Source organism: Metarhizium brunneum, chromosome 1 (assembly GCF_013426205.1).
Source record: "Metarhizium brunneum chromosome 1, complete sequence".
Lineage (NCBI taxonomy): Eukaryota > Fungi > Ascomycota > Sordariomycetes > Hypocreales > Clavicipitaceae > Metarhizium > Metarhizium brunneum.
Window position 1 is genome coordinate 2,021,130 of NC_089422.1, and position 24,147 is coordinate 2,045,276.

Consider the following 24,147-nt stretch of genomic DNA (forward strand, 5'->3'; position numbering starts at 1 on the left):
CATGGTACGACGGGTAAAGTACTTAAGTACTTAAGTAGTTGATTGATTGCCTCGGAGGGTTCTTTTACGGGCAACTGAGGAGGGCACGGCAAGACATCTTGGATATGGAGCACAAGGGAAAGCGCGGGACAGGACATGGGTTGCTGGGCAAGCTGGCTCTTTCCCGATGCGTCGTGGAAGATGTAAAACTCCAGACGTCGAGGTTCGCGATGCTCTGTCGCCCGCTGACAAACAAACATGCATGAATGTCCACCGGCAGTCCAACATAGCACCAGAGCCCGTTGCTCTGATTTTCTCGCAGCGGATGAGTCTGGCCGTCTCGCTCGCCGAGGGACCGGCAACGGTACCGCATCTCACTGCTTCAGTGGATCTGTCGACCCAATCAGCACTTTTGCTGGCCATTCCGACTGCATTTCTCCAGGCCCAGATCAACTGGTCTTGGTCCGCTCTCGAGCTGGTACAAAATCAAATGATGTAGCTACATGCGCCGTACGCATCGGAGGTACATATGTACCCCTCTGGCCCTTTTCACAGGTTCCAGTACGGCGTCGGCGCCCCCCACCTTTGACACTGGAGCCCCCGTTCTCGCTCGACGTTCGGTGGCATTTGTCCTCGAGAAGTTTTCCTAGATTTGCGTCTTTAACATAAGCATTGCACTTTCTGACTCTGTGGTTGTCTGTGAGGGCAATTTAAGTCGTACGGCCCCTGGAAGGACAGCTCTACTAATTTGCACCTTCGGGGCCCCCTGCGGTACGCTGATTGAACACGTCGACAACATCTGTGAAGCCCCGACCTTGTTTCCGGTTGGCTCCAGGCCGTGAATACCTCAACCTGTCCCGCTTGTTCGGACAGAATACGTCTCACCAATTTCGCCTAGGCCCTGCCGGGGCCATTGTCAAAGTCACCGACCTCCTGGGTGCTTCGAGTCGTCTTCAACCGCCCCTAGTTTATTTTGACAACTCCAACTCTCTCTTACCACCGCTTCCACCACCGTCACCAAGATGCATATCAAGGATATGCTAGCCGAAGCCGAGAAGGGCGGCCAGCCGTCCTTCTCCTTCGAGTATTTCCCCCCCAAAACTGCTCAAGGTGTCCAGAATCTTTACGACCGAATCGACCGCATGTATAACTTTGGACCCAAGTTTATAGACATTACTTGGGGAGCTGGAGGCCGTATTGCCGAGCTTACCTGCGAGATGGTTCTTCAAGCCCAGTCAGTCTACGGCCTCGAGACTTGCATGCACTTGACTTGCACCGACATGGGACTGGACAAGGTCAACGCTGCTCTCCAAAAGGCGTACAAGGCTGGTTGCACCAACATCCTTGCCCTCCGCGGCGACCCCCCTCGAGCCCAAGAGAAATGGACTGCTGCCGAAGGCGGATTCCATTATGCCCGCGATCTTGTCAAGCACATTCGAGCTACCTACGGCGACCACTTCGACATTGGCGTTGCTGGCTATCCCGAAGGCTGCGATGACAACAAGGATGAAGAACAACTGCTCGACCATCTGAAAGAAAAGGTGGACATGGGAGCATCATTCATCGTGACCCAGATGTTCTACGATGCCGACAATTTTGTTCGCTGGGTTGGCAAGGTTCGCGAGCGTGGAATCAACATCCCTATTCTTCCTGGTATCATGCCCATTGCTACCTATGCCAGCTTTCTGCGGAGGGCCAAGCACATGCAGTGCAAAGTCCCCGACCACTGGATGACGGCTTTGGAGCCAGTAAAGAATGACGACGTTGCTGTCCGTGAGATTGGAAAGACTCTGGTTGCCGAGATGTGCCGCAAGCTGCTGGCCAATGGCATTTATCACCTGCACTTTTACACCATGAACTTGGCCCAAGCTACGCGCATGCTGCTCGAGGAATTGACTTGGGCACCATGTGCCGAGCGGCCCCTTCAGCAGGCTCTTCCCTGGAAGCAGTCCAAGGCCCTCGGACGACGAGATGAAGATGTGCGACCTATATTCTGGCGCAACCGCAACAAGTCCTATGTTCTCCGCACGCAGGACTGGGACGAATTTCCCAACGGTCGATGGGGTGATTCTCGGTCCCCTGCTTTCGGAGAGTTGGATGCCTACGGTATCGGCCTGACCGGCACCAACGAGGCCAACCGCAAGAAATGGGGAGAGCCAACCACTGTCCAAGACATTGCCGGCATTTTCGTCAAGTATCTCAACCGAGAAATGGAGTCGCTCCCTTGGAGTGAGGCTCCTCTTACTGGTGAAGCCAATGCCATCAAGGACAATCTTATCCAACTCAACAAGCGTGGCCTTCTAACTATCAACTCGCAGCCTGCGGTTGACGGCGTCAAGTCATCGCACCCCATCCACGGCTGGGGTCCTTCTAACGGCTACGTTTACCAAAAGGCATACCTTGAGCTTCTTGTCCCTGCCTCCATCTTCACCGAGATGGTTAAGCGTGTCGAGGATAAACCAACCCTGACCTACTACGCTGTCACCAAGGATGGTGAACTCAAGACGAACGCTCCATCAGATGGACCCAACGCTGTAACCTGGGGTGTCTTCCCCGGCAAGGAAATTGTCCAGCCCACTATTGTGGAGAGCATCAGCTTCCTCGCGTGGAGAGATGAGGCATTTAGACTGGGCACGGATTGGGCCCACTGCTTTGAGTCCGAGACGCCTAGCCGAGTTCTCCTTGATCAAATCATGAACGAGTGGTATTTGGTCAATGTTGGTAAGTGTGAATGAAATTGTGTTTGTCGTGTCATATAGCGGCTGACTAACGTTTACTAGTCAACAATGACTTCCACGAGAACCAAACCATCTTTGATCTCTTTGAGGGACTTGAAGTCAAGGGACTCGACACTCCTGTGGCCGTATAAGGCGAGCAGGATAGAATCGCACACACCATCATCTCCCCCTCCTATCTCTCAATTGGCCGATCTGTTCCACCAGAAGGCTTTTGCATTGACAGCGATTGCGGTCAATATGGGGCAAGCATTAACTCATGTCCCTACCTCTTTTCTTTTGACATTTGATTTTTTTGGTGCATTTTTTGATCTAGTTTCTTGATTGTTTTTTCTTATCCAGGGAGCGCATGCATGAATGACGGCGTTTAAGCACAAAAATACGGCAAACAGGCGGGGGCAAGGCGTGACTTTTTCAACAAAAAGCTACACAGACGCAATGAACAATGACTTGGTTGAATGGTGAGGTTCAAGGGGAGAGAGAAAGGAGTGAAGAAGGTACAACGACCCAAGAGTATACGCGCCACGATCATGCAGCAAGGGGGTTTGAGATGTAAGCCCGGTTTTGGCTCCTCGCCCCCATTGATTTTGAATTTCTTGCAGCAAATTGCATATAATATCTCAACGATACCCCGCCTATGCACAGCCAGATGTGTTTAGACAGAGCGAAGACAGTGGCAGTAGTGATGCAGGTGCAGGTGCAGGCGGAAGCGAGCAAATATGGGGGAGATTTGAGCTAAAAATGGAATAAAATAAATACAGACGGCGCCATGAATAGAAGCTTTAATATAAATGAAGCCTTGGAGGCATGCCACGGCAGCTACTACTTGTTTCTTGGCGTCGGAATTGTAGTCCCGTTGCTGTGTGCCATGCTGACTATGACCAAAAGTCTTGATATCAAAGCCCTTGGTTAAGTAGTTGACGAGGGCAGCTTTGACGCTATCTAAGTAGAGTCTTGAGGAGTACGTACCTGACAGCGGACTGTATCTCATCATGGTAATTGCTTTGTTTCAAGTGGCCATGTACGAATCGCCGCCTGCCTTAAGTCAATCATGGACGTGCTTGGAAGTATAGGTAGGGTTTCGAGATACGGCATGTGACGCCTGGCGTTGGTATTTGTCACGAACCCATATCCGGGCACATATTTGATGGATAGTTTCTGAATCGGGTTGTGCTATCTAGGAAACTAGAGCCTACCTAAGTATGTAGACCTCCAGAGTCTACATTGTTCGACCCAGTAACCTACCCTACACCTACCCATAACGAGACACCCATCCGTGGTATTCACAGCCCGAATTTTACTTCACTACGCATGTAAATCAGCGCATCTGGCAAGTATCCAGACAACGTGGACGACCAAGACAGTCAACTACGCGTGTGAGATTCTCAGTGGCCACCCTGAAATAGTTATGCATACTCATCATCATGTACAACTACTCCCATCCATAGTCGCCCACCTCGTAATCCATATTCACGGGTGTAGCATTGGCATCCCTCTCCTTCTCGCGCACCTCCCCTTCCTCCCTGGCATCATCCATGCCGGCCATTGCATCCCCCGGCATGACGGTCCCGCCCTCCTCGTGCGCCGACTTCTTCAAGTTCACCGGGGCAAGCGGCGAATTCACCCACGACAGCTCAAGCTTGCCTTCCACACCGGGCAGTTCGTTCCCATGAAGTGAGTAGTAGAACCTTTCGGCGGTTTTGCGGTCTCGGAAGGACACGTGTGTGACGGAGGGGTTCGAGTCGACGGATTCGAATTCACCCATGTTCTGTACATGTTAGATTTCCTAGGTTCTTCTTTTTCCCTCCCTTAGTTTTGTTGAGATTGGGAACTTACCAGCAAGAAGTGGCGGAGTTGCTCATCCTTTTCCGATGGTGTGAAATCGACCCCCGTTATTGCCAGCTTCTTCGGGCGGTTGTCGATGGAAAACTGAGCATAAGCAGCATGCCTCCCTGCTGTTCCTCGCATGGCACCCCTTCCCCTGGGCGCAAATCCTCTCCCACGATAACCCCGACCTCTGTATCCACCCCGGGATGGATATTCACTCGAGTCTACTTCGGCGTTGGGATCAATGCCAAGTATCTTGGCTTCTTGTTCCAGTGCAGCGAGTTTGGCCCTGAGCATATCAGTCCCCGAGGAACCAGTTGTCTCGGAGCCGCCATCCTTCCCCGCCAGCTTGGCCCGTAACCGTTCTGACTCAGCTTGGTGTTTGGCCAATAGATCTTGCTGCTGCTTTTCCAGTTCCAGCCGTTTCTTTTCCAGTTCGCTGCGCTTGTCTTCCCGTTCCTGGTGCTGCTTCTGCGCCTCCTCCTGTTTCCGTTGGAACTCTTCCATGTCAAGTTCCGGCTCGGCGTCCATTTCGTCTAGTCCAGAGCCGGGTTTGAAGCTGGGGTTATTTGAAACTGACGCCGGCAGCTTGTCCTTCTCATCCTTGTACCAGAAAATTTTGACGAATCGGTTGTCGAATACAACTTTTGGAGAGCGGTATGCGTCATTGGCTGCCGCCCACTTGTCGTACTTTACAATCGCTAGATGCTTGTAGGGCTGCATTGATACGTCGACAATGTTTCCGAACTGTGCAAAAAATTCCTTGACCTTGCCCTCGCTAAAATGCTCTTCGGGGATATTCTCGACGACGATGGTGCTCTTTGAGCGATCATTTACAGCACCTTCAGCGGAAAATGGCGCTCGTGAGCCGCCTTTGCGCCCTCCTCGCTTCCCTTTGCGGCCACGAGATGGCGTCTCGGGATTAAGTGGTTTGATCATGGCGTTACTGGGATCGTATTCTGCCCAATTGTCAGCAATCTATCGAGCTCAGACTTAGTAGCGCCGTCAATATCGTGAATGTCTCATATCTATAGGTCTTGGCTGACTTGCCACTTGGCGAGTAACCGAGGCTGTGCTTAGACGGAAGCAGGACAATCACAACCATAGACAGACACAGACTAAACCACCGCATAATAATCAACAGGGAACTTACCATCTCCCCCATCGCCGCCGCCATTGCCATGATCATAAACACATGTGCTTCCCCTCGCACAAAAACCCTTAGTGTCGAAATCTCTACACCTCCCTCTCCCCTTCTTCCTCTGACCCCCTCTTCCTACAGCACCACCACCAAATCCCCAGCCTTGCTGTCCTGGCATTGCTGGCCACGGTAACCCCATGGCTTGCATCTGCATCATCGCCTCCATGGGATTATTCGGATCGAAGGGTGGCATCATCATCATGCCATAGCCGTTTGAATTTCTATCAGCTCTATCCTCGCGGCCGCGCCGTCCCTTTCGAGGCTGCTTGAATGCGCGTCCACCTTGAGGACCATTCTGTTCAGGATCGTCTGAAGGACCGGATTCTTCTAAGCGTCGCTTACGTGAGGATTCCGGGCTTTTGTTTTGTAATGAGGGAAGAGGATCTGCAGGTTTCGGCGGGGGATGTGCACCGGGGAGGTATGACCTGTACGTGATGGCCTGGAAGACGTCGTCTAGGAAAGCCTTAGGATCTGTCCGTGACTAAAGCGTCAGTAATCACAAGAAGAATTGATAGCCGTAGTACTAGAAGCTGTATCGGATTCCATGCATCGCACAGGAAGACTCACCCTCTGTGAGAAAGTCCGGAATCTCCTGCTCACACAGCTTCCTCACACTCTCCTTATCCCCATCATGCTTCAGCAGCGCAATCACGTATTCCGCAAGTACGTCCGAGTCGGCATCTGATCTATTGGGAGTTAGTAATGCCTTTCCGTTTCTCATGTCTTGTCATGCTCCTCGTAGGGTATCGCCAGATATGACGCACGTGTTTTCTATGCGCTTCACAATCCACGCCTTAAGCAGTTGCGCGTCCTCCTCGGGGAATAGCATTGTCGACAATATGTGCGTGAAGAAGGGCTCGCAGTGAGCTCGTTCTCGGGCGCATATAGCTCATCCAGGGGGTTAAGAAATGTCAGGGCAAAAACGTTTGCCAGGCAGGCTGTGTAGAAAGATTGATGGAGAGCAGTGACCTTGTTCTGGAAGCTTTAGACTTTGTGGATCCTTATTGGCTGAACGCGCGGATTACGGAGTACCCAATGCTGTGGAGACTGAAGACCGATATACAATCGTATGAGAAGTCGCTGTAACAACGTTGCATTTAACGCGTCTCTAACTACCGAGCACTTAGGCACCTATCGAATCTGCTAAACACTCACTTGTGAAGCAATCAATTCTTTTTCGTGGATGTACTGTTGGTAATCCTCCCGTGACACAGCTCCAAACACCAGTACAGTTCAACGCTTGGAACGCAACTGCAGTTACGGACCCAGTTTATCACATTGCATGCACATATTTCATTCTGAACATTTAATTGATCCGAGACGACATAACTACATATATGAAAAGCTCAAAACAGCTTCCCTTGATTATAGGCTCAACCTGGCATTCGGTTGTTGTGTTTATTTTTTTTAACTTCCTGGTCGGCGTACCGACCAACCCCCGGTCAATGCCTTTCATAGCTGCCACGGTTGGGGCTCCGCGAGGAAAGCACTCCATACCTGTACGAGTAGCTGGTTGACGAGATGTGCCAGTGTAGGCACGACACCTGATTCTATCAGCACATAAGGAAGCCGTTTACAGCTTGTCATAGTACTAGAAGTAAACATAACACGTTAGCATGCTTCTCGTCAGTCAATTTGCGGGCTATGAAATAAACTTACGTTCTCAACGCCGGGAACCTCGATCTTGATACCCTTGCGCTTACGCATTTCTGTGACAATCTGGCCGACCTTGGAGGTGGAGTCAAGGGGAGAGCCACCGGGCAGGACCTGCCAGTGGTCAAAGACGGACTGAGGGAAGGCCTGGCCAGAGGTGGCGGCACGCAGGTCACCGTTGAAGCCGAAAGACTCCAAGACGGGCAGATAGGCCTTGATGTTGAAGAGGGGAGTACCGGGGCGCTGCTCCTCGTTGAAGACGTGACCACGACGGCGGGTAAGGACACCATAGACACCACCCATGGCCTGCTCGGGAACCTGAATTTCGACCAGGTAGACGGGCTCGAGCAGGGCGGGCTCGGCCAGCAAGGCAGAGGCGTACAGGACACGACGGGCAGTGGGAATGATCTGACCACCGCCACGGTGAATGGCATCAGCGTGCAGGGTGACATCGAGGATGTTGAAGCGGATAGAGCGCATGGGCTCCTCAGCAACAGGACCCTCACGACTGGCCCACTGGAAACCAGAGACAACGGAGTCCTTGATTTCGTTCAGGTACTGAACAGCCTTGGTCTGGTCAACCAGCAAGTTGGCACCGGTACCATCAGGACCGAAAGTCCAGATCTTACGGGCATCAGTGACATCCCAACCGAAGTCATCGGCCAGGACACGGGCACGAGCCTTGAAATCGTCACGGGCAGAGACCTTGCCGCCCTCGATGGCCAGAGAGAGCTCCTCATCAATGGGCTCAGCAACCATGTACAGACGGTTGTGCTTGTTGGGGGACTTGGACAGAGCCGTCATGCTGGACTTGCCCTGGACGGTCTCACGGTACTGGACGACGGGGTCCGAGATGTTGAGAGGAACACCGGCGTGGTCCTCCTCGAGATCCTTCAAGCAAATCTCAAGATGCAGCTCACCAGCACCGGCGACAATGTGCTCACCAGACTCGGAGGTCATGGTCAGGACGCAAGGGTCCGACTTGGACAGACGCTTGAGACCTTCGACGAGCTTGGGGAGATCCTGAGCGTTCTTGACCTGGACGGAACGCTGGACGACGGGGGAGACGGAGAACTTCATGACCTTGAGGTTGTGGGCAGTGTCAGAAGTGGTAAGAGTACCAGACTTGAGCAAGAACTGATCGATACCAACGAGACCGACAATGTTACCAGCAGGCATGTCGTCAATGGCCTCGACCTTGCCGCCCATCATGAGAACGGTACGCTGAATGGCCTTGATGAACAGGTCCTCCTTCTTGCCGGGGACATAGTTGGGGCCCTGAATGCGGACCTTGAGACCGGAGCGGACGGTACCGGAGAAGACACGGCCGAAGGCGTAGAATCGACCCTTATCGGAGGTGGGAACCATCTTGGAGACGTACAACATGAGAGGGCCCTTGGGATCGCAGTCACGGATACCAATGGCGGCAGGGTCGTCAAGAGGTCCCTCGTACAAAGTCTCAGCGCGGTACTTCTGGGCAGTGACGGGAGAAGGAAGGTGGAGAATCATCATTTCCAGCAGGGAGTCGGCAGCGGGCAGGAAAGTTCGCATGACGACCTTGAGCAGCTGCTTGCCCTCCTTCTGGCGGTCATCAGTGTCCAACTTGAGGTTGAGCTTCTCAAGAAGCGTGGTGATCTCATCGTTCTTGAAGTTCATGACGGCATTGAAGATCTTGAAGATGGGGTCTAGGATGAACTGGTTGAAAGCACGCTCAAGCTGCTTGCCTTCGTATGTGCCGTTCTTGGTCCACTTCTTGGTGTGAGGGTTGAAGTAGTTGTCGCCCTAAAAGGTTGTGCTGCGTTAGTGGACTTGTTTCGAAGTTTGATGAGAGGAAGTTGTGCTTACCCAGAGACGCTCCATCATCTTGTTCTTGTCGACGCCAAACTTCTTGGCATATCGGATGGCGAACTGACGGACGGTGAAGGCCCAGCCGTGCAGACCAGAACCGAAAGCAATGGTACCCTTGTCGGGATAGACCTGGACGTCACCGAGGGTCTTGTCGAGGTAGGTGGAAATGATGACGTTGACGGACTCGATAGTACGGGAGAAGGACTGGTACAGATCCTCCTTGGAGACCTGAAGCTCGAGAAGAGCGCGATCGACCTTGTTGATAATGACAACGGGTTTGATACGCTCACCGAGAGCCTGACGGAGCACAGTCTCGGTCTGGACGCACACACCTTCGACGGTGTCGACGACAACGAGGGCACCGTCGGTGACACGGAGGGCAGCAGTGACTTCGGATGAGAAATCAACGTGACCGGGCGAGTCAATCAAGTTGATCAAGAAGTCCTGGCCATCGGTCTTCTGGCCAACAATGTCTTTGATGTCCTCGGGGTCGTCAAGATGACCATACAGGGAGATGGCGGTGGACTTGATGGTGATACCACGCTCCTGCTCGTCGGCACGAGTATCGGTTGCTCGTGCATCACCCGCCTTTGCGGTGGAAATGATACCGGCTTTGGCAAGAAGAGAGTCGGTCAGGGTAGACTTGCCGTGATCGACGTGGGCAATGACGGACATGTTACGGACATTGGAGGGCTTGTCCATAAGGGCCCGAATCTCGTCGATGGTGAAGCTATATTGTGGTGAAAAAAGTTAGCCATTGTCTGCAGCAATATGCAAGTTCTTTTGTTCGTTGGAAGCTTTTCTCTCTTTTCCCATCGTGACTCGGCCGTCTTGGATATTCTCACTGGGCGTCGCCTAAAGACTGCTCAGCAGCTTAACTCCGGGCGGGGTCAACCGCCAAAGCACACAAGCAGCGCCCGCCAAAAACGGACCAAGGGCAAGACACAAAAAGATCTGCCCGCCATTCCACGATCCCTGGTAACAATGCCGCCTCCAAAGATGCATGCCCAAAAAGAAGTCCTCCAGCACCATGTCAAGAAAGGCATCTATCACGCAAAATTGCACTTACTTGACCATTTTGGCGGTGTTGTTGAGGGCGACCTCGCTATTCGATTGTTGTTTGTAGGAGGAGAAAACTCGTTGCTGAGCAAAGCGGGGTTGAAGATTTTCACCCCGCGCTCAGGTTTTGTATTTTTTTGTATTTGGTTTGCTTAGGAAGCAAAGCCTAGTTGGCCACCCTAAAGATGACTCAACCACGGAACCAAAGGGTATCAAGGTGACGAAATGGAAAAAAAGAGAGACAGGCGGACTGTCAATCTTTTTCAAAAAATGGTCCCTTGGGCGGGTTTGGAGGTTGGAAAGGAAAGGGAGAGGAGTGCAGACGGCGAGGGAATACGGAAAATGTGGTGCGAAAAAAACCTGCGGGTGGGCCGCCATCCTGCTAGCTGGTCAACGGCACCTGGTCAACAGAGCCGTCTGTGTGCTCAATGTTCTCGGTCACTGTTAGCGCTCAATGGCCCTGCCATGGGTGCCCATCATTCTTTTCTGAGCTGCTGGCTAGTGTGAGCTGCGCCAGTTCAATGGTGCTCGCGGCCCTGCCCGCCTTGCCCGGCCCTGTTTGCCAGTCCTCTGTCCATGTGTGCTCAGAGCATATCTGGAAAGGCCCCTCCTGCAGCCCCACCATTGATGGACCAGACTTTAGAGCGCGAGCACCTGAGGCGGGTTGGCGGGGCAAAAACGACCCCTCCAACCCTCCAAGCTTGATGCTTCTCGTTATCCGCCACCTGCTCATGCAAGTTTGAGAGGCTGAAGAGGGCAACAGCCCTCCGCCCACCATTGTCACGCCGAGGGCTCCTAAAATGTATGTATTCCGTCAGTTTGAGGCGTGTCATGAAGCAATCTTCGGACACGGAGTCATTCGTACATTTGAAATTGTGACTACTTGATGTCCTCTGTTGCTTCTCATAACCACCGTCTGACTCTTCAATTTGCTGTTCACCGACTAGTACATACAATCCTCAATCCTCTTGCTCGGTGTCACTGAGCTATCTGCATCGCGAGACTGGAGCTGTGGCGAGAAGCTGAAACAAGCTCCCCATTCGCCACACCTAACTGTATGTGGCTGGTGTGGCGTAGAGCTGCTTACACAACAACACTCAAGCGAGCTCAAGCTCCAGTCAGCTCTGCTCAACTCCAAGCAGCCACCAGTTCTCCATCATCAACTTGAGTGTCAAAATACGACTTTCGACTAGCACCAGATTACAAATCATGGACACAGCCACATCTCATTTCAAAACTTCCAATGAGTCATACTGTACATATATATCTAGCCGTAATTTACACTTCCATTTCTTTCTTCGTCTCGCCTCAACTCTGCAACGCCACGTCCATCTGCTAGTGTTAGGACTATACACAGGCGTGACTCACACCGATACCTAGGTAGATCCCAGGATCCTCGAGTACGCATCTTCGACTTCGCCCGCCAGCTCCAACAGCGACACAATCACAATCTGATGAGTCAAATTGGGAAGCCTATCGCGATGCAACCCGATCCACTCCAGCGGTGGCGTCGCTTCGCCCATATCGCGCAGCTGCGGCGTCTCAATCACTGGTGGTTCGAGCGCCAGGTAGTCGTACTTGGACTGGGGGACATTGACTTCGGCTGTAATCTTTTGCTGCTCACCCTCGGTTTCGGGCACGCCAGTGATTTTGACTGCCGTCATCGGTAGCTGTCGACCCCATGTTTGCTCCAGCGATTTGGAGTGGTTGGCCCACATCCCGCGGATGTAGCTGATGCGAGAGTAATTCCAACCCACCTCTACTTTGCCCTCGAAGGCGCTTTTGAATATGTAGTCGATGTGGTTGCTGCTTGGTTTCTGCCAGGTCTCCATCACGGCCTCGACGCGGGGGACCTTGAGAATGGTGCCGCCGCGGGAGCCTGTAGCTCTTTGAACTACATCTTCCACTGTCATCTCGTTGAGCATCTTTGGCGCCTCGGCGTCTCGAACCCCAGCCAGACCAATCCGTAGTTGACCAAGAGTCATTCGTAGAATGCTGTGGATTTTGCGCTGTTCGATACTGGCTGCAAATCGGGCATACGCGTTGAGAGCCTCCATCTTGAATACTTGATGATCTGAAAAGGTACTAGGGAAAACCCCCAGGTTCAACGCCTTCAGAGTCACCACCACATCAGTATCAAGGGAGATTGGTGATTTGGACAGCGTATCATCCACCGGGAGCTTTGGCACTGCTGGAGGCGTCTGCAACATCGTGCGTGAGCTGATAGATTTGCGCTTCATAAACTTTTCAATCTCTCGCAGTGACGACTTGAAGTTCTCTCTCCTCTCTTCAATGAGTTTCTGCAACGCCTGATAGAGTGCCACAGCCTGTGCTATTGATGTTGTAGTCCCAAACACCTGCACAGCTTCGCCATCAAAGATCGCAACTAGTCGGTCCCCATTTCCGTCACGGCCATCTCGGACATTGTACATCAGGAACTCGAGAGATGTAATGTCTGCTACCAAAAATGCCTGGTAGTCAAATGCTGCCTTGACGCGCAACGCATTAAATGCCAGTGATGCTTGCACAAGTGGCGTCTCGTTGAGAGCTTCCTCTCGCTGTGGCCACTGGATCGATGATCGCAGTCTAAAGTCTTGCAGGGCCACGAAGCCACTCAGACGACCAGTACAATCTACCCCAACCTTTTTGAAGCCCAGGCAAAGGTTCTGCTCCCAGTCGGACGTTTTCTTGGACGACACCCAGAACTCATTGATCTGAAATACTGACTTGCCAATCGACTGCCCCAGGTCCACGCAGACGTCAAGCGCTGCGATGGATATTGTTGCTGTCCAGGGGAACGCAGCTGTTGCGGCAACCTCTTGATACCGTTGCACCAAGTGGGCTTGAGAAGTTTCTGTTGGCATCTTGGGGACCTGCACCGCGGACTTTTGTCGTAGCTCCTCTGGATACCAGATTTCGCGAAACAGCAGAAAATCTTGTACTTGCTTTGCATTAACCGAGACTTTCATTGGGCCGACATTTAGAATGGCTGATACACCGCTTGTGCCGCTGAAATGCTTGCTGTTCATGAAAGATATGGCGACTGAATCAAGCTCGAAGCTGGCTGTAGAATCCCGAGAATAGACATGTTGCACCGATGCTTGGGGCTTGGCAATCACACCTGATATGGCAAAGAAGTTGCCTTGTTCCTGGGAAGTAACAGTTATGAGTGTAAAGTACATACTATCAAAACAAGCCGTAGCGGACACTCTAGCTATGGGCTGACAGCTTAGTGAAAACTCTTGTCGGCAGATTCGGAGGCCTAGATTAAGCCTCAAGCGTCCAAGTACGGTACTTGGATCGGCAGTTAGAAAGTTATCCTCATCTCCAGATTTGGTCTGCTTTAGCTTCGGTTGTTCCAACTGTTCTGGTGTCTGCTCCGTATCGGCATTAGCATCATTGTCGCTGACAACTTTCTTCACGGAAGACAAAATGTCGAGAACCAATGGAACCACCGAGGGATACAGGATATTGCTTGACGCGTTGATTTTGATCTCTCCGTAAAGAGACGGATCCTCTTTGCCATTATCGCGATACTCCGCCTTCCACGCCAAGCCCGGACTGCGTAATACAGCCCCTGAGCCTGAATCGTCCGCACTAAACTGGCCGTATTTTCCTGCGAGGGATGGCTGACTATACTTTGATTCCGACACGGCACTGGCAGCATTCCTTTTGGTTGATACGTAGACAACAGCACCTGCAAAGTCTGCGTCAACAAGCAAATTTTCCAGTCTTTTGTTTCCGAACATGCGACGTTGACTTTGTCGTGGAGGTGTCAAGTCTTCCGTCTTTTTAGACGTGAGGGATTCGACAGCTGCTGGGCCTTCAATTGTCCACTGTGAAGACGCCGCTTGTGCGTTTTTCATGGACAATGAAATGGATTGTATGAGGTTTGCAGCCGGCACAATGAACGCTGAGGTCAATCGAAGATCAAGTGAGTCGCCCACGGCCTGAAATGCCATACGGCGGGCATCCGCGGTTGATACATACGCCACGTTGAACATGACCTCGGGCAAAAGAGCAGAATGTAGAGATCTGATGGCCTTGTCCTGACCAGGGGGTACGGTCTGCAGTAGGAAATCCTCAATTGTCAGTCTTGCAGACTTTCGAGTCCGGGTACCAAACTCAATCAACTTGATCGACAGGACTAGATCCTCCTTGGTATAGTCCAGATCAATAGTCCCATCTGCCACGTCCCAGCAGAAGCGAATATTTCGCAGCTCAAATCGGTATGTGATGGAAGATAGAACAGACTCGAAAATATCTGTTTCTTCTCCCCAATCTTGTTCATCGTCGTTGATCCTGATCTTCGGTCTGGATTGCCTTAGCTTGCGAAGATATTCCAGTTCACGGGACGTGTCCAGATCTCTAATCTTGGACCCCATGTAGCCAACAACATCAACAATGGTCGAAACAGTTTCTGGGGAAAGGTTGAGAGTTAAATCATCGTTGCGGAAGTGTAGAGACCAGTCTTCCCTTCCATCGTCACCGCGCTGAGAGCTTGCAGAGATATTGATACCGGTTGTCAGATTGCCGCAGGACCGTAGCGCATTCTCTTTTCCACGGGAGATGTCAAGACTAATTTGCCGCAAGTTGACATATAAATCAGGGTATTTGAGAGGTGACGAATTTGAATCTTGTTGGGTTGAGGCCTGCAGAGTGACTTTGTCTAACGCAAATAAGATCTGGGCCATGGGTTCTTCCACGGTCTTGAGATGCGTCCTGGCCAAAATCCGTAGTCCAGCCAAAGTCAAGTGAATATTATAGGCCGAGTTGGGAGTTGATGTAGGAAGTGAAGCGTTTTCAGCCTTCATCTCTCTGTGCGTGCCAAACGTTTCACTTACATGGCCTTGGATTATCTTGACTTGTTGCTGCGCTTCTTCTATAGCTCCAGATATCTGAGGTCGATTCAGTGCTGCCAGTAAACTGTATATAGCCGATGCATCCAGGCGAATGACTTCCATAGATGCTAACACACTTATAACATTTTCTGTTGATTGCATATTACTCGTGATTCGTCCATTTGCCGGTGGAATTTCTAGCAAGGAAATGCTCCGCGGCTCATTCTTCACATTGATTTGTATCTCATGAGAGTTCTCCTTGATGTCGAAATCGAAAACAATGTCCTTTTCAAAGTTGGCAGCGCATGAAGCTCTCGCCACAGACCCAGTAATTTTATACGTTAAGGACTGTAACAGCGGAATGCTGATGGTATATCCATCCAGGAACATGGCAACATTGAGCACAAAGGTGGAAATGCGCTGCTTGATCTTATCGCGCTTATTCTGACCTTCTGAGGGCGATGGAATGAGCTCTTTAAGCCTATAGACTTGAGCCGCTTCATCCCTGATGAGCAAGTCCAGCACTTCTAAAAGGCCAATGGGGTCGTCCTTGACCCGTAAAGTCAAATTTGGAGAACTCGCCGATACTTTGACGACATGGGCGTCAATATCTGTTGTTTTGTGAAGTTCATGTGCAACGAATATGCTTGGCTTTTGGATTTGCAAAACTCCAAGAATTTTCCCATGACTTTGCAGTTTTGACATAACCGCGTTGGAGTTTAGCATGGCATTTGCAACACTCAGCTCTTCACCCGAGTTGCATAGGAGTATTGATGTTTTAAGTCCATCACCGATGGATTTGGCTGTTAAGTTAACAGTTTCTGCCTCGATGGACCCTTTCACAACTTCAAACACTACATGATATGCCGCGGATGACTGGGCAACCTTTCGTTTTGGTTGCTTGCTCGACATGGTCTTCTCTGATGGCTGTGGCTGAGCCTTGTTATAAAGACGTAAGACATCCTCCGCCAATTCGCAAAGCTCCCAATTCAAATGAATCGCGGCCTCGGCGCAACAAAGATTCAAAATTGTCAACGAGCCGTCAAAGTCTTTCATTTCGGAAAAAACATTCGGTTGACCCGGGGGTCGTTTATCCACCCTCAAGGCAATGTCGAGGAATCCAATGTTGTTCTGCTTGGGACCAGGATCTAACACAAACTGAAGCTCACCCAATTGACAGGCTCCAAGAAGAGGGTATTCTTGTGGTGGCTCCTCTTTTTCATTGATGGCTTTCCCGAATATTTTTTTCATCAAAACAGCATTCCTGGGATTATCCAAGTCCCAGGATCGCCATTTCTGAAATGAAGAAATAACATGATCGGCAACATCTGGGTGTGCCTCCGGAGGGTTGTCTCTGCACTTATCGATTAACTCCCTCCTCTGGCTTTGACTCAAGGTTGCCCATATTTGTCGCAGTCGCATCATGAGTTTCCATGAATCAACTGTTCTCATGTGTTCATGGGTAGATCGAAGCACCGCCGAGGGCCGAATGAGGAACGGCGGGTCATTCGTGGCATGACCATCCTCTAACAGCTGGGAGACCAAGTATTTGGTTCGGTTGTTGTTGCGAGAGGCGGTTTCGGATAAAAGATTGCCTAATTCAGAGGCGATGCTGCCTGTACGGTGAATCAATGACGCCAAATATTCGACCTTGCCAGACGCTGTGCTGCCTACAATGGAACCAATGTCGGCATCGAAGTAGGTAATGTCCTTCGCGCCTAGTGACACACTAATATCATCAATATTGACCATGATCGCCGCTTGGGGTGTTTCAATCGAAGACAGCCGTTCGGACGCCGACATCTCCGCAGATTTTAGACGGAAATGAAGTGAAGTTCGAGAAGTCACATTATCTCCGGTGCGATCCTTAACAGTGCGAGTAATTAGCAACGTTTTGGATATCCGAATATCATACTGGTCTTGCTCTTCTTGGGAAGCGTCTGGTGAGTCCAGCATAGATGAGTTTAGGAATCGAATATTCGCTTTTGGCAATTTGATCAAGATATCCTGCATGGAGCCTGTGATGTGGCTCTGCTTCTTTTCAGAAAAAATGTCCGCAATGGTGCTGGTTTGGAGTGAATCGAGAATGTCATCGGGCTCACTTGGTTGCAATGCTGACAAAAGAGAGTTGACGTAGCGCACGGCTTCCGGGCTGATAAAGGCGGTAATGCCAGTGGTAAAGTCAATCATAGTGCTTGCTTGCGCGTGATTGTCGCTGAGGCTGTTTGGGTCTAAATCACTAAGAGAAGCATCCGTCCCAAAAAAGTCATTATCGGGCTCGTCTTCGAGCTCCTCAAAGGTTGCCTCGCGACCATCTGGACGAACGCCTCCTAGTGGAAAGTGTGGAGCAAAGTATTGACTGGAGAATGCAACAGATGAGTGTTCAATATGCTCCTTTTGCTGCCAGTCTTGACTTGGCTGTTGGATGGCGGCAAGCCGCAGGTCTTGGGATAGGACACTTGCTCTCTGTCCTGATACGCGCCTCTCCTTTTCCGTACCGCTGGGCTGAGTAGACAGTGCGGTCTGTCTTGATCTGGCACGACTACGCGGTTGACTCCTGGGACCACGAAGACTGGTATTACTTGAGCTGGAGGATAAAAAGGAGCTTTGCCGTCGCAAACGACCAGAAAAGCGAGACGTCCCGATACTTCGGTAGGATGCGTCGTCATCATCATCCACTTCTGTGAGAGGGAAAGCTGGCGGCGGTACACATTGTGCTGGGGGGTCAAACGGCTCAGGCACAAAGTTTGGGTCGACTGGCTTTCGAAGGAGAAAAGGCGTCCTTCCTGTGCGTTGATCCTCCCGCCGGATCAAGTCTTGCTGAATCTTCAGCTCTTGTTGGAAGTGAAACTTGCGCCCAATAGAAGCCAGTTGGACATCTGTCTTCAAGTAAGCCGCAGTATCTACTGGGTGGTTACGTCGAGAAGTATGTCTTGACGCAGATTCCGCGTTCACACAAGAAATTTCGATCTTGGGTATGCTGATGTTCGCACGCTTCGAGTAGTGAGTGCCACCCCAGTCATTGCTCCGTACTTGAATAGATCCTGTAGACAGAAGAAAGGCTGCTTCGTCCACATGCAACCACAAGCGAACCGAAGCAATGTCTACTCTCACGAAAGTGACATCATGAAAGACAAGAGAAGAGTATGGAACAAGGGCATTCTCAACATCGTCGAACATAAATCCAAACGCCACACCGCCTTTGGCCAACGAGGTCAAAAAGTCGGCGGTGCATTCGCCATCTACCATTCCGACTGAAACATCCCAATTGCAAAGATATGTGGGTTCAGAAGGAGGCAGGCCGAATGTACGGTGGCCAAAAACACGAACTCCGTCAACAAAAAGCTGTGTGTTGGTGTAGGAAGAGTTTGGGCTACCGGGTGAGAGGGACGCACATCCCAATGACAGGCTAAGCGGACTCAGCAGGAGCTCCAAGTCCATATAATAATTCGTGAATCGAAGATCAACTGATAGGTTAGCCAGTTCGCATTGCACGTAACGGCTGGCCGAATATAGATTGACAGGCAGCAGAATGCGCGGATCATCGACTCTGACAGACAAGATAACATCGAGATCGTTTGACTTTTTGTTTGGAGGTCGGTGCACAGCGTCGGTGTTGGATTTTTGAGCCTCGAGTTGAAGCTGTTCTTGATATTCGTCAAGCGTCCGGAAGTGGACAAAATCCCCGAAATAGTTGTCCTTCAGCAGTATTAGATATCTTATGATGAATCCGTAGAGGTATGCGTATGGAGATTGTCCATGAACGTCTAATATCAGAGTATCTGTGTTTCCAACAGATGTAGTGGCATTGTATTCGTAGCTACCAGTTACAGCAAGACTCTCCCCATGGCCAAGCTCATTGGAGCTTAAAAAGGCAGCTTGGGTGTTAGACTGGGGGGCGTGTAGTGTCAAATCAAAGGTGTCGGTTCGAATGTCAAACGGAATAGTATTCCTGCTTGGTCTGAACTTGTCTAGGGGTATAGATGTTTCCGCTTTTAAAATTGGGCTAGATAAAATTAGGTAGGTGTTGTCGTCATGCGCGGTGGCTTTGTCGATGATATTTTCGTCATTAACATTAAGATATAACTGCAAGTTGTTCAGGTTCAATTTCAAGTGGTATATGTACGGCGTAAATACGAGATATTCGGATGGAGGGCCAGTGGCCCAGTCGTCGACCAAGTCGATTAAAAGGAAGATGTGGTCCCGTAGGAGATAAAGCTTCATCTCTTCGCAGGTTATATTGAACGACCAGTTGCGCAGGGTATTCCATGTTAGAGGGTTGGACAGGTCACAAGAAATGCGCTGTGGCCCCGATTTCCACATCAAGTCATGGTTGACACTGCTTCTAAGCTCGGTGCTCGGTAGGTCAATGTCCAAGCGGTTCTGGTAGCCCGTTGATCGTCCTAGCATATCCATTGAATAGGACACTGTGGAATTCGACGGAACCTTGATCTCTAGCCAACCGGCAGGCCGAGCTGGTTGAGCATTCCCCTTGCTGCTCTTTTTGTTCCGATTGCGTCTCTTCTTGCCAGTAACGGCCTGCCGCCCGACTGGAGGTTCTTTTCCACGCCAACGCCAATTCTTGGACTCCTCTCTGGTGGGAATTCTTAGAGTCACAGCGTCTTCTAGTTCAACAAAAAGGTTGAACTGTGTTGCAACCCTCCAGGAACCGGGAGCCAATGGCACAGCAGCCGTGCTATTCTTAGACAGCGTTGGGTAAAAGACTCGCTGTAAGTCTGCTCTTTGTCGATCAGCCCAAGGGCCATAGTTGACTGTCCCACCTTTGACTGACAAGGACATTCCCCACGCTGGAGGCTCAGTTCCGTTAATGCTGGCGTGGAAGCTCGAGCTGCTGTGTCGGCGAGCGTTGGCGGTGATTTTGGATACAGAGTCCCAATAAACCGTGAGCGCGGCTGAAGGAGAGTCAAGAATTGTATTGACAGCACCATATTCGACAGAAGACCACCTTGCCTTGTCATCTTGATACCTATCATCCAGATACCTTGATAGACCTTGCCAATGACCTGAGCCAGGTATTTGAGACACACCCGTGCTCATTGCGGCTCTTGAATCGGCGGAAAAGGATTCTACAGAGCGACGCAGATATGGTACCATGTTTCGAAGGGAGTTGAAGACTTTCCGACGGCGATTTCGGAAGAAGGATCGTTGTGCAGGTGTTTCCAAGCTCGAGGTGTCCTCTCGTCGCCTGGTTGCTCGGGCCACCTGGTCCTCTTTGAATTCGTCGTTCTCACGCATTTCGATGACGGGGTGGTCAAATTCTATTTTGAACAGTTGACGGTACGGATCAACTGTATTCGTAGGCCCTGCGTCTACGATTGTCGAAGCCGAGTTCGCCTTGACGATTAGAATTGCCTTGGTATTGTCATTGCCAACTACCACGGCGGGTTTCTGAAATTCCACGTGTATCGGGAGCAGCTGAAGCATTGCTGGCAGAGAATGGCTGGCGTCATTACCGTCTACGGTCTCACTGACGCTCTGGGAAGCGGTAGACGAGCGCTCCGGGGGCGAGGATGGAGGAGGCTGGCTGGGTTTCTCCGAAAACTGTGCCTGGGCTGTTGCATCGACCGCGAGCTTATTCTTTTCTGCGGAACCATTTTGGTAGCCCCTCCGAGACGTAAGACCAGCCTCTTGCGTTGCGTTGGAAATGCCGCTGGATTTCGAGGCGGAAGGGTCGTCACTGAGCAAGCCATTGAGAAGGTCATTGTATGCCGGGCTCCGGTTGTACACAAACCACTCTACACCGACCAGCCTGGCATGGATGCGACACGGCAAATTGGAATTCTTTTGGCTGTCCGATACCGAAGAACCATGGGAGAAATTCGATACGTTTATGTCGGCGTCTCGTACTCGGCGTAGCCAATATCGCCAGGTGATATCTCCGTGCTGGACGAGGAAGGTTTCGTTGGAGCCGTGGTAGCGTAAGCCGGTGAAGAATATGCGGCCCGCAAGAAGAGAGATTTGGATCGCTTTGATGTCAATATAGACTCTGTATCTGTGCCATGTATATGTGCGAATGGCATACGACACGACGGAGGCAAAGAGTCGGTTGAAGTACAGCAGGAAGAAGACGGTTAGCAGGCCGCAAATGATGAAGAAGACGAGAAACTCGCTGGAAAGGGGGCGACTGGTTAGTTATGCAGTTTTTCGTGAAAGTCAAAGGACGTATTAGCTCAGCGTACAAATTGAAGCCCAGGCGAGCGTCTCGAGCCTCCAGGATCACGTCGACGGCTGTCATTGTCTCGAGTTGGAGGTCGCCTTGACAGCCCTCCTGGCCGGTCTGAACTCAACAACCATATCCAGAGAGAACAGCAGGGGCAGCGACGCGCATTGGACGCGCACTTGAGGGCCGATGGTTGGAAGCCCCGTCGCGACAGGTAATTGGGACCTATTGCTTCCTGGTGGACGCATTTAATGTTTAATGTTCTAAAGTTGGGACATGGCGCATTAAGGACTGGGTCGAAGTCGTGGAGCTCTGAATGCATGTTGCATGTGCCTAATCTGCCTGGCAGCTTCTCCGTCCCGGTGGGTCCGGTCCACCCAACACTGGACTAGTACATAGTACATTGAACATCAATACCAGACTACGGTGCTCCGCGAGTAATCCGTACATGTATACCATACTTATGCACTACGGGACTGGACGCTAATAGGCCATTTAGCGGCCCGCGCAAGTCAACAGAGCAGCCCCATCTCGCTATGCCGGACTGTGACAGCTTGATTGACAGTGCTGCCACATTTGCCAGAATTCGTCATTCACAGCCAACCAGCGCGAAGCCAATGCTCCTGTGCCATCCACCAACTTATGCACGTCTACGTCGTCACACACGCGGATTCGCAGCTTCGTCCTCTCAGGTGCTCCTTTGTCCATCGTCGCCATTACCGCCTTCGTACCCGAACCGCCGTCATCGCGCCAGTCGACCAGCATCGGTTGCTTGCTCCGGACAATTTCCCCGCGCTATCAGCCCTCGATGGTCACAGTGCTTGCCCATCAGCCTCGACGTCTTTGACTTTCTTTCCTTGCCCAGCCATGACCTAGCTTTTCTGCGGCTTCACAAGCTACGTCTCGGCAGCCGTTTTCGTTGCCGTCATGTCTGTTACTAGCGCTAGCATCGCCTCTGATGGAGGCACAGGGGCCAAATTTACCTATGCTACCACGGTGATCGCTGGCGTTGCCTCGTTTGCAGCAACATTACTCTCCGTCGTGTAGGTTTTGTCCCAGATGATGCAAGAACGCACACATGCCGTGTCAAGCTGACAGTCCCGCTCCCTTAGCTCGATATGGCTTCAGACGAAAAACTACCGGAAGCCCCTGCTTCAGCGCTACGTTGTTCGAATCCTGCTCATGGTTCCCATCTATTCGATTGCGTCCTTCACAAGCATGGTGTCGCTTACAGCGGCTGCTTTTATCGACCCTGTTCGAGACATATACGAAGCCTTCACCATTTACACCTTCTTCCAGCTCCTCATCAACTACCTGGGCGGAGAAAGAGCCTTGATTATCATGGCGCATGGTCGTGCCCCCGTCGAGCACCTCTGGCCGATGAACCACATTCTACGCAAAGTTGACATATCGGATCCGCATACATTTCTGTCCATCAAGCGGGGGATCCTCCAATATGCGTGGCTCAAGCCCATACTAGCCATTGCTGCCATCGTCATGAAAGCCACGGGCACGTATCAAGAGGGATACATTAGCGCCAAGTCGGGCTACTTTTGGAGCGGAATCATTTACAATATCAGCGTTACTGTGAGCTTGTACTCGCTTGGTTTATTCTGGGTCTGCATGCACCGCGACTTGACGCCGTTTCGCCCTGTGCCAAAATTCCTCTGCATCAAACTTATCATTTTTGCGTCCTACTGGCAAGGCTTCTTCTTGTCCATTCTCGTTTGGCTCGGCGCCATTCCAGACAACGTCCAGGGGTATACGAGGGACAATCTTGCCGCTGCCATTCAAGATGCATTGATTTGCGTGGAGATGCCGGCCTTTGCAGTTGCCCACTGGTACGCCTTCTCATGGCATGACTTCGCCGATAACAGTATTCTATCTGCGCGCATGTCCTTGCACCACGCGCTCAAGGACTCCTTTGGCGTCAAGGATCTCATCGAGGACTCCAAGGAGACATTCCGGGGCAACAACTACGGCTACCGGGCATTCGATTCTGGAGACAAGGTCATGGCCCACGAAGACTCCCAGTCACGCCTCGCAAGGATCAACGCGGGCATGAGATATGAGCGTGGAGGGAAAGCAAAATACTGGTTGCCCAAACCAGGCGACGTCAGCGCTACCTCTCCACTGCTCGGCGGGCCCAGTTCAAGTAGAACTGGCGATACATTATTTGAACAGCAGCATGGGACCTTTGATGAACCCGAGTTGGATGAGGATGAAGAGCGCTTGTATAATTCTGCAAGACAGTTGAAATACGGCGATTGGAATGTGCGTACATGCTTCATGCTCACATGGTGTAGCAAACTAATAAATTCCAGTACCCCGTCATCACAGCCAGCGAGCCACTGGCTGAGCGATACCGATCGTCGATGAGCAGCCACAACGGTACATCACCAGCCTGGTCGACCAGGTCAGCGCGACCACCGCCGCCGCAAGCAGCAAACTCGAACTCAGGCTCATCTCGACAATCATCATCCCAGCGAATAGAAGAGCCACAGCCTGTCGTCGTCGTCAAGAAGAAGAAGAAGACGAAAAAAGTAGTGAAGCATCCGGAATCAGATCCAGCAGGCCTGGGTCTCGGAAAAGGCGCTCCTGCTCATTCTCCTGATCCTACAGGCACAACTGACGCAAGCGCAAGTGTGCAGAAACCTGAGCCGGAAGAAGCCGGACAAGGGGGAGATTCAGCAGCCACAGATGAGGGACAGCAAACGCATAGATACCACGTGGATGGTAGCGACGAGTTTTGCAACGTGTGGGAATAAGCGATCTAGATTGCATCTTGCCTCATGTACATGCTCGGGGTGTATACTAAGATGC

The 24,147-nt window shown here is 51.4% G+C and overlaps 5 protein-coding genes across 5 annotated transcripts; 2 read left to right on the forward strand and 3 right to left on the reverse strand.

Annotated features, from left to right (window-relative positions):
* Positions 1 to 1,001: 1,001 nt before the first annotated feature.
* Positions 1,002 to 2,848, forward strand: met9 (Methylenetetrahydrofolate reductase 1; the record flags this gene model as incomplete). Its single annotated transcript, XM_014694398.1, has 2 exons — positions 1,002 to 2,700; positions 2,760 to 2,848. The coding sequence occupies 2 exons, from the start codon at positions 1,002 to 1,004 to the stop codon at positions 2,846 to 2,848; spliced, it is 1,788 nt and encodes a 595-aa protein (XP_014549884.1).
* Positions 2,849 to 4,146: 1,298 nt separating this feature from the next.
* On the reverse strand, positions 4,147 to 6,571 carry G6M90_00g006240 (uncharacterized protein; the record flags this gene model as incomplete). Its single annotated transcript, XM_014694397.1, has 5 exons — positions 4,147 to 4,482; positions 4,551 to 5,500; positions 5,695 to 6,213; positions 6,310 to 6,428; positions 6,507 to 6,571. 5 exons carry the CDS (start codon positions 6,569 to 6,571, stop codon positions 4,147 to 4,149), a joined length of 1,989 nt encoding a protein of 662 aa, XP_014549883.1.
* Positions 6,572 to 7,315: 744 nt separating this feature from the next.
* On the reverse strand, positions 7,316 to 10,320 carry cot-3 (Elongation factor 2; the record flags this gene model as incomplete). Its single annotated transcript, XM_014694396.1, has 4 exons — positions 7,316 to 7,333; positions 7,402 to 9,177; positions 9,241 to 9,973; positions 10,313 to 10,320. 4 exons carry the CDS (start codon positions 10,318 to 10,320, stop codon positions 7,316 to 7,318), a joined length of 2,535 nt encoding a protein of 844 aa, XP_014549882.1.
* Positions 10,321 to 11,678: 1,358 nt separating this feature from the next.
* On the reverse strand, positions 11,679 to 21,399 carry CSF1 (the record flags this gene model as incomplete). The annotated part of the gene is made up of 2 exons (XM_066129608.1): positions 11,679 to 21,273; positions 21,344 to 21,399. The coding sequence occupies 2 exons, from the start codon at positions 21,397 to 21,399 to the stop codon at positions 11,679 to 11,681; spliced, it is 9,651 nt and encodes a 3,216-aa protein (XP_065985906.1).
* Positions 21,400 to 22,251: 852 nt separating this feature from the next.
* On the forward strand, positions 22,252 to 24,092 carry T184A (Transmembrane protein 184; the record flags this gene model as incomplete). Its single annotated transcript, XM_014694394.1, has 3 exons — positions 22,252 to 22,367; positions 22,437 to 23,598; positions 23,649 to 24,092. 3 exons carry the CDS (start codon positions 22,252 to 22,254, stop codon positions 24,090 to 24,092), a joined length of 1,722 nt encoding a protein of 573 aa, XP_014549880.1.
* Between the last annotated feature and the right edge of the window lie 55 nt (positions 24,093 to 24,147).